The sequence below is a fragment of the Gopherus evgoodei genome, chromosome 2, assembly GCF_007399415.2.
Source record: "Gopherus evgoodei ecotype Sinaloan lineage chromosome 2, rGopEvg1_v1.p, whole genome shotgun sequence".
NCBI lineage: Eukaryota > Metazoa > Chordata > Testudines > Testudinidae > Gopherus > Gopherus evgoodei.
The window spans coordinates 65977564-65994233 of record NC_044323.1 but is presented as its reverse complement, the minus strand read 5'-3'; the positions used below and the strand labels follow the sequence as shown (position 1 = coordinate 65994233).

The window sequence follows — 16670 nt, the reverse complement described above, 5'->3', positions numbered from 1 at the left end:
AGCTCCAGCATGGACTGAACAGGAGATACTGAATCTGATCTCTGTATGGGGAAATGAATCTGTTCTATCAGAACTCCGTTCCAAAAGACAAAATGCCAAAACATTTGAAAAAATCTCCAAGGCCATGATGGACAGAGGCCACAACAGGGACTCAACACAGTGCTGTGTGAAACTTAAGGAGCTGAGACAAGCGTACCAGAAAGCCAAAGAATCAAATGGATGCTCAAGGAGTGAGGGACTGACGACTGCAGCTAGCCCACAGTTCCCGCACTCTCCAAATACCATTTGAATTCTGGGCTGAGCTCCCAAAGCCTGAAGAGTCAAAAACATTGTTGCTGGTGGTTCAGGGTATATGTTGTCAGCATTGGCCTGGAGCAGCGAACGACGGCAAGTGGGAGCCGTGATCGGCTGGACCTGTGGATAGGGCAGGTAAACAAACCGGCCCGGCCCACCAGGGGCTTTCTCTACATAAGCAGCAACCCCAGTTTGAGAAACACTGGTGTAGACAGCCACCAGAAGGCCTAGGCACCACTTAAGCCTGTTCAGAGGTGAATTTCACCCAACCTGCATATTCTCCTCCCTGCACTCTACAGGGTAACTTTCTCTTTCCTGGCAGAAATCCTTTTGGATAATAGTTGTATGTAATTGTATAAGGAATTCGAGTTTGTACCTTTTTGTTATCTTGGAACTTTTAAAGTCAGTTCTTTTCTGTGGTTTATAGGCATTCCTGATATACTGTGCAAACCACAGCTCTGACACTGTTTGCATGTGATAGGCTAATCCTTTTCAGTCATGCCCCCTGACCTACAATTCTAAGCAGAGTTAATCTTATTCCTTTTCTCTGAAGGCTGAAGGTTACTTTCCCTCTTGTGGGACAGAGTGCATGAACTTCCTTTACAAAATAATTTGGGTGAAATCCTGGCCCCATTGAAGTCAATGGTAAAACTCCCACTGACTTCAATGGGACCTTGATTTCATTCTGTAAAACTGTCTGAATCTTATTAAAGAACACTTTACTAGAAACAGAGAAAGAAAAATCATATCAAAACTAGGGTTGTCAAGTGATTAAAAAAATTAATTGCGATTAATCGTATGATTAAAAAAATTAACTGTGATTAATTGCACTGTTAAACAATAATAGAATACCATTTATTTAAATATTTTTGGATGTTTTCTACATTTTCAAATGTGAGAACAGTCATTCGCATGGCATTGTTGTAGCCAGCATCACAAGATATTTACTTGCCAGATGTGCTAAAGATTCATATGTCCCTTCATGCTTCAACCACCATTCCAGAGGACATGTGTCCATGCTGAGGATGGGTTCTGCTCGATAATGATCCAAAGCAGTGTGGACCAACGCAAGTTCACTTTCATGGTCTGAGTCAGATGCCACCAACAGAAAGTTGATTTTCTTTTTTGGTGGTTTGGGTTCTGTAGTTTCCACATTGGAGTGCTGCTCTTTTAAGACTTCTGAAAGCATGTTCCACAGCTCATCCCTCTCAGATTTTGGATTGCACTTCAGATTCTTAAACCTTGGGTCGTGCTGTAGTTATCTTTAGAAATCTTCACATTGGTACCTTCTTTGCATTTTGTGAAATCTGCAGTGAAAGTGTTCTTAAAATGAACATGTGCTGGGTCAAGACTGCTATAACATGAAATATATGGCTGAATGTGGGTAAAACAGAGCAGGGGATGTACAATTCTCCCCCAAGGAGTTCAGTCACAAATTTAATTAAAACAAATTTTTTTTTTAACGAGCGTCATCTGCATGGAAGCATATCCTCTGGAATGGTGGCCAAAGCATGAAGGGGCATTACGAATGTTTAGCATATCAGGCATGTAATATCAGCTAGAAAAGTGCCATGCAAATGCCTGTTCTTACTTTCCAATGACATTGTAAATAAGAAGAGGGCAGTATTATCTCCCGTAAATGTAAAAAAACTTGTTTGTCTTAGTGATCGGCTGAACAAGAAGTAGGACTGAGTGGATTTGGAGGCTCAGAAGTTTAACATAGTTTTGTTTTTGAGTGCAGTTATATAACAAAAAGAACTACATTTGTAAGTTGCACTTTCACAACAAAGAGATTGCACTACAGTACTTGTATGAGGTGAAAATATTTGTAATAAAAATAATATACATGTTGATTTCAATTACAACACATAATACAAGATATACGAAAAATGTAGAAAAACATCCAGAATATTTAATAAAATTTAATTGGTATTCTATTGTTTAACAGTGCGATTAAAACTGTGATTAATTGAGATTAATTTTTTGAGTTAATTGCATGAGTTAACTGTGTTTAATCAACAGCCCTAATCAAAACATAAATTGGTTGAAAGCATGTCCAGCCTTATAATTCATCTAAACAGATAAAAACTTATAGATAAGAAAGGAAAAATCAGAAAATAACCTGATCATATCTTTTAGCCTTCTGTCTCAGTCATTCATGGTCTAGCAATATCTAATCCTGGCTTTCTCACTGTCCAGCACTGCATCAGCCTGCATTACCTCCCTCTGCTGGACAACATCCCCAAGTCAAGTAACCTGCTGTATGAAAGGTTTGGGGGAAAGTATTCAATCAAATATATATATTTATAAACATATTGTACATATACTTGTAACTTTTAATTATTATAAACCAAGTGTCATCTACCCCCTTCTGCTCCTGTGTAGTGTGATATATTTTTGTTTGTTCCAGCCTTAAATTAGGCTGTAAGTAATTCTTGATATCTCAGCCCAAATTAGCTTTCTCTTTCCCGAGTCTGACTGTCTTTTCTGGATGAAATTCTTTTTGGATGCTAATTTAGTTTCCATTTACTTGACTCATGAGGCCTGAATCCCCACTGCCTTACACACTGTTTAGTTATATACACCTGTACAAAAGTGATGAAAACTCTCTGCTCTCTTTTTTTACTGGTTCAGACCAACTCAATACAGTGGATGTAATATGCTTCTGTTCTGATAGGACAATGCTTTAGACTTTCTTTGTAAAGATGCGAGTGAAAGGTTTTGTTTTGTTTTGTTTTGTTTTGTTTTAAGTCTAATGGATGTTTATTGTGAATTCTCAGACTCCAGAGGCTTAACGCAATAGACTCTTTAACAAAGGCTTCCTTTATTTAAAAGGTGAATTAATTATTGAAGTTAAACAAACAAAAACCAAAAGGTGAAATTCTGTGCTATGCCTTTAAGAGGCACAGCTTAAAATTCACAGCCCAGTGGGAGGAGGATCTAAAAATGTCTTTTGGAGGAGCCAGTCTCACCAGTTTCTAGAAATTGCTCTGTCTAGTCTAGCAGTTCTCATTACTACTCTGACACTATTCTGTTTTCAGATAAAATTAAATGCATTAATTAAAATAGCTGCAGTTTAGAAAATTAGTTGCAACAATGTATCATATCTTGTTTCTTCCCAGGCATTTATGGATAAAAGAAACACAGTGTCTCACCTGGAGTGCAGATTTGTCCTTGTCCATAATCTTAGGGACATATAACCCTCAGCTACTGAATTAATACACAGTGTAAAGTGCATAGCTAACATCTCTACCCCAACAGGGAGAATAACAATCCTCATATGATAAGAAGGAAGGAAATCTAAACTCACTGTGAGTTTCAGCTTGAACTAAAGAGCAATACAGCAGCAGTTTATGCACTACAGTGTGAATTCCTCTTATTCACACATTATACTGATAGTTCTCTTTTATTTTAGTTAATTTAGTGACTTGATTATCATAGGCTTCAACAACTTTAACACGTGGTGAGATGTTAAAAGGTTAGTGATACATGTCTCTCTGACATCTCATGAATACTTAGCTGTCAGCTCAAGCTCAACATGGCTAAAAAAGAGCTCTCAACCTTCCATCTCTCCCCCCCACCTCCTTTCTTGGCCACTGTGGACCACACCACCATCCTGTTTGTCACCCAGATCCATAACTTGGGTGTCAGCTTCGACTTGAACCTCTCTCTAGGTCGGTAGTGGGCAACCTGCAGCCCGCGGGCCACACGCGGCCTATCAGGGTAATCAGATGGCGGGCTGCGAGACTGTTTTCATTGACTGTCTGCAGGGAAGCAGTGGCCAGCACGTTCTTGCGGCCTGGGCTGCTTCCCACAGCTCCCACTGGCTGGGAACAGCGAACCACGGCCACTGGGAGCTGCAGGTGGCCGTGCCTGCAGATGGTCAATATAAACAAACTGCCTCACGGCCCACCAGTGGAGTACCCTGCATGGCAGACTGCGTGCGGCCCACAGGCCGCAGGTTGTCCACTACTGCTCTAGGTCAGCACATCCATGTCTTAATCTTAACAATTCCCTCTGCATAACATCTCCAAGATACAGCCTTTTCTTACCATCCACCATCATAGCTAAAACTCACATCCAGGCTCTCATCAGTCCACATCTTAATTACTGCACCATCCTTTTGTTTGGATTAGACAAATGCAATCTTGCTCTGCTCATATCCATATAGAATACCGCATCAAAGATAATTTCCTAGCCCTGTTGTTCTGAAAACGCCTCCCCTTTCTGCTTCCCTCCACTGCCTCCCCTTTCTCTAGTGCATCAGACATAAGCTATTTGTCATCATGGGCGGCATGGTGCATAGGCTGAGGAAGGTTATGCCTCCCCAAACAGCCCAGTGTGGCCCTGCTCACACTCCTACCTGAAGCCCTGCTTGCCCTTCCCCCTTGGCCCCAGCCCAGGCAGGCTGCTCCTCTTCAGGGAAGTCTGCTGGGGCTTGAGCTAGGGCGGTTGGGACTTGGGGTGGTTGGGGCTGCCCAGCAGTGGGAGGCCCTGGGTGCTAGGACTGCACCATCTGGCACTGGGGTATGGGCTAGAAGCACTGAGACTGCCTGCCCTGTGCTTGGGGGAAATGGGGAGGGGTGCGCCGTGCGCCCACCCTGTGCTCAGGGGCTGGAAGGGGGCATGTTCTGCCCACCTGCCCTGCACTCAGAGGCCGGGGGGAGCCATGTGCCTCCCACACACCCTACGCGCAGGGGTGGGGGCTGCGCGCCGCCGACCCTGTGCTCGCAGGCTGCTGCGCGCCACCCACTCAGCATTCTGAGGCTGGGTGCGAGGGGGCTAGTGGCCATAGGAAAGGGGGGGCTACAGTGGGGGAAGGAGGATGGGTCCTCAGGCTAACCATCCCCAGCTGGCAATTCACCCACCACCCATGCTTGTCCTCATTTCCCAAATCCTAGGCTTCACGGCATACTCCAGCCTACCTAACATCTTTCATTCAAGTTGAGAAGCCAACTCTCACGTCTGCTTGGCCCAAAATACTGGTCTCCATCATACACTTATAAAAATCTGACACAAGCACCTTCATGCTTTCTCCCATGCTGTCCCTCACACTTGGGAGAAGCTCCCCATAAATATCTGCAAAGGCACTTCATTATGCTCCTTCAAATTCCTTCTTTATACTCTCCTTTGCTGTGATGCCTACAAAAAACTTGACAATAGACCATGGCCTATTACCACAACCAATATTGTCCCATTGTTTTCTTGTACTTCCCCATTCATCAGTCTGGATCCACTAGTTGTCACTAGTCTCGTACTTAGATTGTAAGCTCTCCCTGGCAGGGACCATATTTTTTGTTCTACGTTTGTACAGCCCCTAGCACAGCGGAGTTTTGTCCGTGACTAAGGGGCTACAGTAACACAACTAATAATAATAATAATAATTCATAAAGAAGTCAAAACTGTAGCCAATTGTGAATGACAAGGATGACAAGCTTTTCTAACTGAATTCCTTTTCTTGTCAATATTTCATACAAGTGAAAAAACCTTAGTGGAAGAATGAAGAAAAGAGGATAAAAACAGGAATAAGGTTGTCTATTAAGATGCAAAGATAAATACAAACTATTTGCTTCGTTCTCGCTTCGAGTTACAAATTTCTCACCGTCATGGCAATGCTTTTCATCTTCTCTGAAATTCATCACAATGGCACTCAGTTGACAACTATATTCATCACAGAGGTGTATATACAAGAGACTCCTGTCTTCTGCCTCAAACTCTTTATCTCTTAAGATGATAAAAGTATTTATCTGAGAAGAGTTTACATATATCTTTGTGGCTCTAGGCATACATAAATTATTAAAGGTATTCATAAATATTTCCAATCAGAGAAAAGTCAGATTTTTAAAAAGGTGAATTTCCTTTATGAAATTGTATTTCAGTTAACAGCAGCAAGAAATTAACATAAAATGTGAGTAAATTACATTTTTCAAGATACATGTTTCTAAGCTGTGCTCAGATAATGTTCTCATTTTAGGAGGTAAAATATGAAAGAGGAAACAAAAAGTTTACTTACCTTTTTCTCAGAGGTAGATTTCCAGTTCCACTACCGAAGTGTAGTAATACTTACAAAACCGTCCATTAGGTGCTCATGTGTGGGAAGTGCAGTGGCCCTCGACAGTAGTGATTTCAGCAACCTGTAAATGTATTTTTTAAAATAAAAAGTTGTAACCAAATTTCTCAGTGTGAGGCCATTCAGCTGTGTATTTTGTACAACATATGGTTTTATTCATCTTTACACCATTCCTTTAGAATGAGACATCTGTCCACATTTCCATTGCATCTTTTACTACAGTAGCTAGGTGACAAATTGACCTTCATTTCTTCCTGTTAGTAATACTGTATTACATTCATATAGGGGCTAATTTTCAGCGGGGCTGAGCACCTGCAGCTCCTGTACATAACTGGAGTTCTGGATACTCACTCCCCCTAAAAATTAGGCTCAGAGTGCTCATCATCCCAAAGGATCCTGAAGTGCTTTATAAACTAATGTACAAACTATAAATAGGAATCACTTTGTCCACAACTGAAATCAAGCCACCTCTAAACGAAAATACAAAAAGTACAGAATAGTGCATATGCAGCTGAATCTGCAGGTGAAATTTACTTGGCCATAAAGTGTTTTAACACAGGGGTTCTCAACCTTTTTCTTGCTGAGGCTCCCCCTCAACTGGCTGTAAAAACTCCAGGGCCCAGCAGGAGTTGTGGTAAAATCAGGGTTCCGGGTCGAGGCGGGGGAGATCCTTGGGCGTAGGCATAGTTTTACTTCTATGTTGGGGGGGAGGGCAAGTGCTGGCGGGACTTGAGCCATCTCCGCACAACGGGATCCAGAGAGGGAGCGCCATCTCCACCCCGTCACTCACTCAGGAGGCCACCCAGCCTGTCTGGGCTGTGTGGGGTGATGCAATCAAAAATATAACTCAAAGTGGGGACTCAATTCAAAAAGTTTGAAAATCGTTCAGGTTGCAGGGAGGGGATAGCTAGTGGCTGTATGCTGGCAGGGTAGTAGCTTGGGGTGCAGGCAGTAGGTAGCTAAGGGCTGTGTGTGGGTGGCAGGAGCTTCCCAGTGTGGCTCCCAGCTTCAGCGGGGGGGGCACTGGGGATCCCAGCTTTAGCAGGGGGTGCCTCTGGGGATCCTGGCTTCAGCCCCCTTTGTGTAGTGACACAAACTGCTCTGCTACACTGGCATAAGTCCCACGCCACTCCTGGCTTTGGAGTGGGGGCGCCGGTTTCAGTCGCAGGGCCCCGTGGCCCCCCTGAAAAGGCTCACAGATACCCGGTTGAGAACTGCTACTCTACACAGAGGTGAATTTCTTCCTGAGTGGGAAGAAGGTCACATGCTAATCCACTAAAACCATTTAAGGTAGCACCCACTATTTTGATGCCTCCATTCCAAGTACTGACCCAGCCTGAAAATATTTAATTTGCAAGATTACAGCCCACAAGGTGTGCCTTTTTTTTAATTTAATTTAATTTTCATATAGTTTGGTAAAGTGACCATTACGTGATACATTGGGCAGGTCAAGAAAGCCATTTTCAAGGTATTTGCCTTGAGTCTATGAATACAGATTAAAGGCAAACTCATATGAAGGTCTGGGTCTTTATATGTAGAATGATTATATCCATGATGTCTAAGTTCTTACATATGTTTGAGGGAAATGGTGCACTGAAGATGCCAAATTCTAACAGCTATTATGTCTTAGGCCTGGTCTACACTAGGAAATTAGGTCAGCATGCCTACTTTACTTGGGGATGTGAAAAATCCACACCCCTAAATGACGCGTTAAACCAACCTAACCCTCAGTGTAGCCAGGAGAATTTTTCCATCAACCTAGTTATGCTTCTTGGGGAGTTGGAGAACCTACACTGAGGGGAGTAGCCCTCCTATAGGCATAGATAGTGTCTTCACTGAAGCGCTACTGTAGTGCAGCTGTAACACTTTAAGTGTAGACAAGCTCTTAGATGTCCTCCCCGCCACCCAGTAAGCTCAATGGCTTGTTTTCACTCTGATAGTTATGAATTGGATTCCTAGGAATAATTTTGATTTTACAGCTAGTTAGTATAAGTATATATGGTAGTGTAAAAAATCTTTTATTATCAGAGTTCCAAATGGGATTTGCAACTTTTTCCAGTTAATGTTTGCACTAGCTTTCCAGATTTGTTCAGTGCTGAAAAACAGCACAAAGCATTATGGATGAAATTCTCCCTGTGCTGAAGGTCAGCAGAATGTTTATGTATCCCTTACATCCCTTGTAGACCCTAATGAGATCTTGTGCTGGCTGTCACTGAACAACACTGACAAGCGACGTCATCGAGAGGCATCGCCGCCGAAATGCCGCAGAAATTCGACAGCATTTCGGTGGATGCTCGACCGCTGCCACGGTCCTTCATCTGGCGCCTGCCAGACGAAAAGGTTGGGGACCACTGGGTCAGATAATATGGACTCAAGTTACACACGGTTCTATCTGTCCTTCACCACATACAACCACACCAATATCACCCTGAAGGCCCAGTGCCTGCATGAGATAAGCTTCTGGATGAAGAAAAGGTGTCTGAAGCTGAACCTGAGTAAAACAGAGCTGATGGGGTGGGAAGAGGAAAGTATTGTAAAAAGTTTACAGCCATAGAGCAGTCTCCTATGGTTGAAGGTAAACATCGACAATTGGTCAACTACTTTGTCTGTAGTTTAGGAATGCTCTTGGATTCCTCATTAACACTGTCATGCTTGGCTAGGAAACTTCATCCCTTCCTAATTGATGATGATCTGGCCTCTGTTATTCATGCCTTTGTCCAGGGTAGATTGATTTAATTCAAAGTGATTTAAATCAGTAAGTAGAAAACTTTGATTTAAAATGTATTTTAATCTTTTTGCATTTGTTTAGTTTTGTAGTTATTTTCCTAAGAAAGGTGTATTGTCATTGATTGGTAACCATTAAAGCATGTTGATTTGCGACTAAATATAATCTTTACACAAATGTTTTATGTCAGAAAATGGTGAATAATATTTAATTACTAGATGATGAATAATTTTTAACTCATCATTTGTGTCAAGCTACATTTGGATGGATATTAATAATCACTTAAAATGCACAAAACAGCTTTTCAAATTTGTTTATTAGTTAAATAAGACTACTCTAAATGTGCTGGACAAATAAGATCAAAAAGCTTCAAAATATCTTCTGCATTTAAAACTAACTTATTTTTATTAAATAAAGTATATGTAGTTAGTGAATCGAATTGATTTTTCTGATGTCCTTCAAGATTAGGACTAGTAGAGCTCATCTTTCCACACCTCATTTTAATCATACATGGCAAGAGGAAAACAAGCTATACTGCTTTTTCAACTCCTGACTGGTTTATCAACTTTGAAAAAAATAATAATTGAACTGAACTAACTGGATAAATTAAAATGAAGAAAACATTTTCTCTGCACCTGCTGAACCAGGTACTGCTTTCAAAAGCTTGTTTAGCACTTCAGTAAACTCTGATTCCAGGTACTTAGCCAGTGATTTCCACACACTTTATGGTTTGACTGCCTTTAAAACTTTGGTAGCAAACACGTACTGCTTGACTATGATTTTTTAATTTAATTGAAATTACTTTAATAGATTATAGTAAATTTAGGCTTTACTAGAGGTTGTCATAATTTCAAATTTAATTTTAGATCAACTTTAAAAAAAATGAACTTAACTTTAATCAGAAAATCCATTTTAAATAAAAATCATTTAAAAAAAATTTTTTTTTACCCACTGTGTCTTTATCACTTCTTGGCTGGCTACAGCAATGAAATATACCAGGTCATGATGCCTTCAGCTCTTAGAAAACTCCAACTAGTACAGAATGTTGTAGCACTGCAAAAACATCTGACTTGTCCTCTATTCCCTATACTGGCTTCTGATAGAATTTCCAGTCAAGTTCAAAATCTCTGCCCTTATCTTAAAGGCACTCAGTGACTTGGGCTTAGGATATCTAAGGGCTCGCTTACATGATGCCTTAGTGTATACCATCAGGGATGTAAATTCTACTGCCCACAAGAGTGTCGTGCACTAACTGGCATGGGTGGACCTTGCTGATGTGCACTAAAATTTCCTAAGTGTACATTACTATAGTCCTATTTAGGCAGTAAAGAGAGTACTGCTTGAAAGTACTGGGATGAAGACTCTGTTTGATAACTACGCTTATCTGGCCCAGTGGAACTAGCTATAATAAGAATATAGCTCTTCTGTGTGTGAGAGAAAGAGAACATTTCTTAGGAGCTGATCTGAGAGTGTGGAATGAACTCCCCTGGGAACTAGGGACTATCACAAACCTTTCCACCTTCCTTGCTAAGTGCAAGGCTCCTTTCTTTGACCTTCTTTAACATAAATACATAGCAACATATATATTAAAAATACCCAGCTCCTAAAAATAGCCCCTTTTTGGTATGTGTACCTCTGAGGCCCCTGGAAAATAAGCATCATATCAGAGACCTAACATATCTTAACATAGGACTCCGCAAAATCTAGAACTGACCCTGAGCATTCATAGTTGAATAACAAAGCTATTTGTTCATGCTTGTGCCTAGAGGCTCTTCCCTCTAAAACCTTACCAAATCAAGACATTCCACTGCATGTACTTCTCCCTTTGGGGAGAGGATGAGAGAAGTAAGATATGACAGATGTCAAGTATCAGAGGGGTACCCATGTTAGTCTGGATCTGTATAAAGCAACAAAGAATCCTGTGGCACCTTATAGACTAACAGATGTAGTGGAGCATAAACTTTCATGAGTGAATACCAACTTCATCAGATGCATGCATATTTACTCAAGAAAGCTTATGCTCCAATACATCTGTTAGTCTATAAGGTGCCATAGGACTCTTTGTTGCTTTTTACATGACAGATGTTAATCAAGATGCTGAGATACTATGGTGATGAGTGCAGTTTAAGTAGCGCCTTCTCACTTTGGTGACCACCTGGAGTTCAGCTGTATTGGGCTAAATGGGGCCCACTGGTGGAGTGAGATGCTGTTGAGTATAAATATAGAGCTTGGTATCTGACCCAAAATGAATCTCAAGTTGGAGTTTGGTTATTTTCAATAAAAGTTTCACAAAGTACTGGTTTCTTCCCACATTACTTAACTTCTCTGACAGTCTCTGGAAAAATATCTTCTGTATCTTCTGAAATTTTGCCTTAAAATCCAGGCAACATAAACAGTTCCTCCCCCCCCTCGACATAGAGGAGACTCCAGTTGGCCTGATGACAGCACCTTGGTTGTCACCTTCACACTCCAAACCTCACTCTATGACAAGTAAGGTGCCCATATTAACCAAAGTAAAATTGGGACACTGTGTGGGGCTCGTCTGAGGTGCCTGACATCACAGTTCGCACAGGGCTGTCCAGAGCTGCCTGGTGTTGCTGCTTGCTCCAGCCCCATGTGACAGGGATTGGGGCTGATCCCTGCACTGCCCTAGGTTGACTGCTTGAGCCCCGCTGCCCAGCACTTCATGTCACCACTGGCTTCCCCAAACGTTTTGCTGCACCCCACTAAGGGGGGGGGGCACAACTCACTTTTTTGGCAAAACTGGGCATTTATTGTTTGCTCTTGGCGACTGATCAGAGCCACGTGCAACTGGCAAGAGCAAAGGGAACAAATGGCCATTCTTGCAAAAAAGCCAAGGTTTAAAAAAGGGGACTGTCCTGCCCAAATGGGACGTATCGTCACAATAATGACAAACCTCGCCCCTGCGGTGCCAGACGGGCTAGTATAGGCGCTCAAGGTCACTGGGGCACCCGGAGGCTGGGCCCCAATTCCCATGCGAGTCACTGCTTTGGGGGAGGGAGATGAACCCGCATCTGGCGGCAGCAGCGACAATCACGGAGCCTTCGGGGTTTTCTCCCCAGGCGGCGGAGGGGCAGGAAGGGGATAACTGCGGCTCCTGATACAGGCTCAGCCCCTCCCCCCGCTCACGCCCGTCACCCTTTCTCCTGCCCACCTCCGTATCTTCGCCTCCCGCCCTATGCCCCGAACGTGCCCTGCCCACCCCCATAGCTGCTCCTGGCCAATCACACGCTAGCTTCTCCGCCCGGCCAATCGGCGCTGCCCTTACTCCGCCCCCGAACCTTGCTCCCGGCCCAATAAGCGCCGTGGTTGATGGTGAGTGACGGTGGCGGCTGGGGAGCCGCTTTGATGCTGCTCGAGTCTAATTCCGGAACCTGCCTCTGAGGACGGGGCGGGGCAGAAGGGGGCGGGGCAGGAGGGGGACTCCCCCCCTCCTCATCCCCGCGCGCGCGTTTCCTCAGGGCCCGCGGCTTCCCCCTGGGCGCCCGGTGCGGGGGGAGTGGCCTGCGCACGGGCGGATCGGCCCCTCGGAGGAGGCGGGGCAGCCGGAGTCAGTTGGCGGCCGGAGGCGGCGGCTGGTCGGTGCGGCGGCCTTGCCATGGTTTTCCTTAAACTCCGCGAGCAGGTGGGTGCGAAGGGCGGTGAAGCCGTGGCGGCTGCTGCCGCTGCCCTCCTCCATTCCTGGCCCGGGCGCGCCCCCTCCGTGTGTGACAGGCTCCGGGGGAGGCCCCGCGGCTGCGGGCGGGGAGGGGGCTGCCGTGCCCTGTGTGCATGGCCGGGCTCAGTGCCCGCCGCTCCGCGCTGGGGAGATGGGTATGTGCTCGGTGCGGGCGAGTCTCTTATCCTGCGGCATGTCTGTGATGGGAGCGAGCTGGCTCCGCGCTGCCTGTCCCCGCTTCCCGTCTTCTCCCGGGTAACCGGCCCAGGCCGAACAGGTGGCGGCGGGTGTCTGCCCCTGCCCGCCCACATGCCCAGCCGCCCTCGTTCCCGGCTACACACCCACTGGCCCCCTTCTGAGGTGTGAGAGTGTCTAAGGGGATTAAATAATACGCTGACATGTGGCTGCCTTTCACCACATCACTTTAAAAAGATACCTGCCTTGCTCTCTTCGGCTCTAGTGTCCCTGAGGCTGGAAGTCTGCCCTGCTTTAATGGCGTGATTAATATTCCTGATCATCCGAACTATTCAGTTTTTGTGAAATGCTGTGGAGAAGGAAGGCATTATGTTAGTGGCAAACATTGATATTGGTCTGGTGCTGTGTCTAAATCTTGCCTGCTTCCCGTGTTACACTTCCAGGATTCGGTCTGTCTTCTCAAGCTGCACAGCTAAAGCTCTGGTTCAGGCCTTCATTTCATGCCTTCAGCAAACGCCTCCTTGCTGGCCTTGACAAATCTCATCCTATTCCATGTACCCAATTAAAATGCTGCTACAAAGATAACTTTCCAGGCTTGTTGCTTTGAGCACATTACAGACCTTTGTGTCCCTTCACTAGCTCTCTCTCCTACACCCCATCAAACACCATCTATTTGTCTTCTCTTCGAAGGCCCTCTCTGGCTTACTTCTCTTTTCTTATACAGTAGGAAGATGCTGACCTCCCACCTATGGTTTGCAAATAGTACCAGTTTTGATTTAGGATGTTTGTGCTTTCTACCATGCTGCCCTTTGTGCATCAGTCATCTCAATTAAAAATCTACAAAACCCACTATATTGTCCTCCTTAAAACAGTCTGCTGTGATGCCTACAAAAAAACTTGGCAGTGGGGAAGCAGCTGGTGTGCTGTGGACCACTGCTTATCATGCTAACCAGTATCTCACCATTACATTGCACTTTCTGTATATTTGTATCCATGTCCATCATGTTTTACACTTAAATTGTAAGCTCTTTTAGGCAGGGGCCCTCTGTATAAACAAATGCAGTGCCTAGCAAGATTGGACTGAGGCTACTGAATTATAAATAATATTTGTCTTAACTGTGGTCAGTAAGTTAACAAAAACTCAGTTTTAATGGAGGACCTGAAATTTGATTAGTAAGTCTTCTAAGACCTCAAATACATTTACTGTTCTTAATAGTTATTTTGGGCTTTAATTTTATGATCACTTTATATTGATTTCTTTTAACTAAGCAGAGAAGAGGAGGCCGATTTGTACATATTTATGTGACATGTAAGCACTTCATACTAGAGATTACATTCTGTCAGGTGTACATGTACAGTATGAATAGGGCCCTACCAAATTCATAGCCATGAAAAACGCCTCACAAAATGTGAAATCTGGTTCCTCCATGTGAAATCAGGTCTTGTGTGATTTTATCCTATACTATACAGATTTCATGTGGGGGGGAGAACAGTGTTTCTCAAAGTGGAGGTCCTGACCCAAAAGGGAGTTGCAGGAGGGTTACGAGGTTATTTTAGGGGGTCACGGTATTGCCACCCTTACTTCTGTGCTGACTTCAGAACTGGGCGGCATACCATACCATGCTGCCCATACTTCTGCGATGTTGCTGGCAGTGGCTCTGCCTTCAGAGTTGGGCTCCTAGCCAGCAATTGTCTTCTCCAGCTGCCCAGCTCTGAAGGCAGTGCCACTGCCAGCAGCAGCGCAGAAGTAAGAGTAGCAGTACCGCACCCCCTTTACAATAACATTGTGACCCCCCTCACAACAGCTTTTTGCATCAGGACCCATACAATTACACCACCATGAAATTTCAGATTTAAATAGGTGAAATCTTGAAATTTACCATTATAAAAATCCTCTGACAGTGAAATTGACCAAAATGGACCATGAATTTGCAGGGGCCCTAAGTATGAAATAATTTCTGGAGTAATAATCACATCAGTGCAATAGCATGTAAATATCTCTTTTGAATTTCATCACTGTGCAGCAGGACAAAATAGCAGTGTGATTGGAGCCTGGTCTCTGGGGACTACCACAATGTGAATAATAATTAATTTGGAGAAATGAAACAGATTTATAAGAATGTCAGTTTGCATAGATATTTTGGTATGAAAGTATACTTTCATTTCCAAAGAACGAGGGATAGAAGCATCTTTTGAAGAAAAAATGTTGTTAAAAAGATATATTAATAGTTGGAGTTGTGTAGTGTTTGTTAACAATTGAATGCCAGTTATCGTTGAAATCAGTGCATGAGAACTTGGAAGATGTTGCACGTTGCTATGGCGTGTAATTTTTTAAGCCCATTTATTGAGTTGCATGCATAATTGTTAAATAATAGACAATTAGTTTTCTTTTTATAGTAAGAATAACCTTTGGCTATACTGCTCCTTAGCAAAACGAAGATTTATGAGATGAAAGATCTTGCTCTCTTCCCAGCTGGTGGCACGATGCTCTCACCTTGCTACTCAAACAGTCATCTTTTGGATTGGTCTCAGTGATCTGCTGTGATAGCATCTCGCATGTCTCATTTAGAGTTTGTGATGCTCTACCAGTTAGGTGCCCCGTTAAAGTGTGTTAGGTTTTTTGTTTTAAAGTGTCATTGATCAGCCCCACCTGAAAATTAATGCATATTTTTGGGGGCATAGTGTTTGGAGGAAGAAGTTATTCTAGGGTACCAAATTAATAGGAGCGTCAAATGCTGCATCATTTCTAGTATTGGCTGCCGAGCTATAAACTACAGCATTCAGTAACCGTAAGTTGTGGCTGTGATAAGTTTTCAGGATTCTTGTACTTTCACAAGAAAGAGTACTGACTAGCTTTATTTTATCAAGTTAATATAATGCTAATGCAACTACATATATCATAGTGCTGGCAATAGGTACCTAAAGTGAAGAACTGAATATCCTGACTAATTCTGTTAGTAGCAGGCAAACAAAAGGTCTTCTCTAGCATTCATTAAAATAAATGGCAAGTCTGTTAACTTCAATGGGTGTTGGGTCAAGTCTTTAGTTGCTATCTGTCTGTTCTTTGTTCTATGAGAAACACATTGATTTCAGTCTAGTTTCTACTGGACATCTGTCTGGATTAGCTAGTGCAACCTTGTCAACAGAAATTAAGGATTGAAAAATTTAGAGTAAGGAATAATGTATTTTATTCTTCATCAGTGATCCTTCCTTAGAGGGGTCAGGTATATTTGTAGTAGAATGACAAAATGTTTGTACTGTTGATAATCTTGTAACTCTTGTGGATAGAGAACTTCTGTTTCTAGAATATCACATCTGCACCTCCTACAAATACTAAAACAATTTGTCTAACAAACTTGTTTTGGATTGAAACTTTTCTTCTTTAATCCTAATGTGGAACTCCTCTTGCTGGGTCAGCACTGAACCAATGTTCCAGACCAGAGACACTATGCTAAAGGAGATGATATCTTTTGAATGAGATGTGAAAATGGTGTCACCAATCTTCTGCTCATTTTAAAAAACGAGCTAAACTTGCCTCTCTTCATAAGAATAGAGATGTTCATCTCCATTATCCTGGCAGAAGACTACTCTGATATGTAAATTAGTTATGTTAACGTATGACAAAGTAAATACTATATTGAAGTTATATGTATGCTGTTAGAGGTTCTGTGTTTTACTCCAGGGATGGCATCACGTCATTGGTGGGC

At 43.2% G+C, this 16670-nt stretch overlaps 1 protein-coding gene across 1 annotated transcript in view; it reads left to right on the top strand.

Annotated features, from left to right (window-relative positions):
- The first annotated feature begins 12618 nt into the window (after positions 1-12618).
- ANKRD28 (ankyrin repeat domain 28) overlaps positions 12619-16670 on the top strand; it is a 233907-nt gene continuing 229855 nt past the window's right edge. The window contains exon 1 of the mRNA XM_030550867.1: positions 12619-12735. Coding sequence (XP_030406727.1) covers positions 12709-12735 — 27 coding nt within the window. The 5' untranslated portion in view covers positions 12619-12708. The remainder of the gene's footprint in view (positions 12736-16670) is intronic.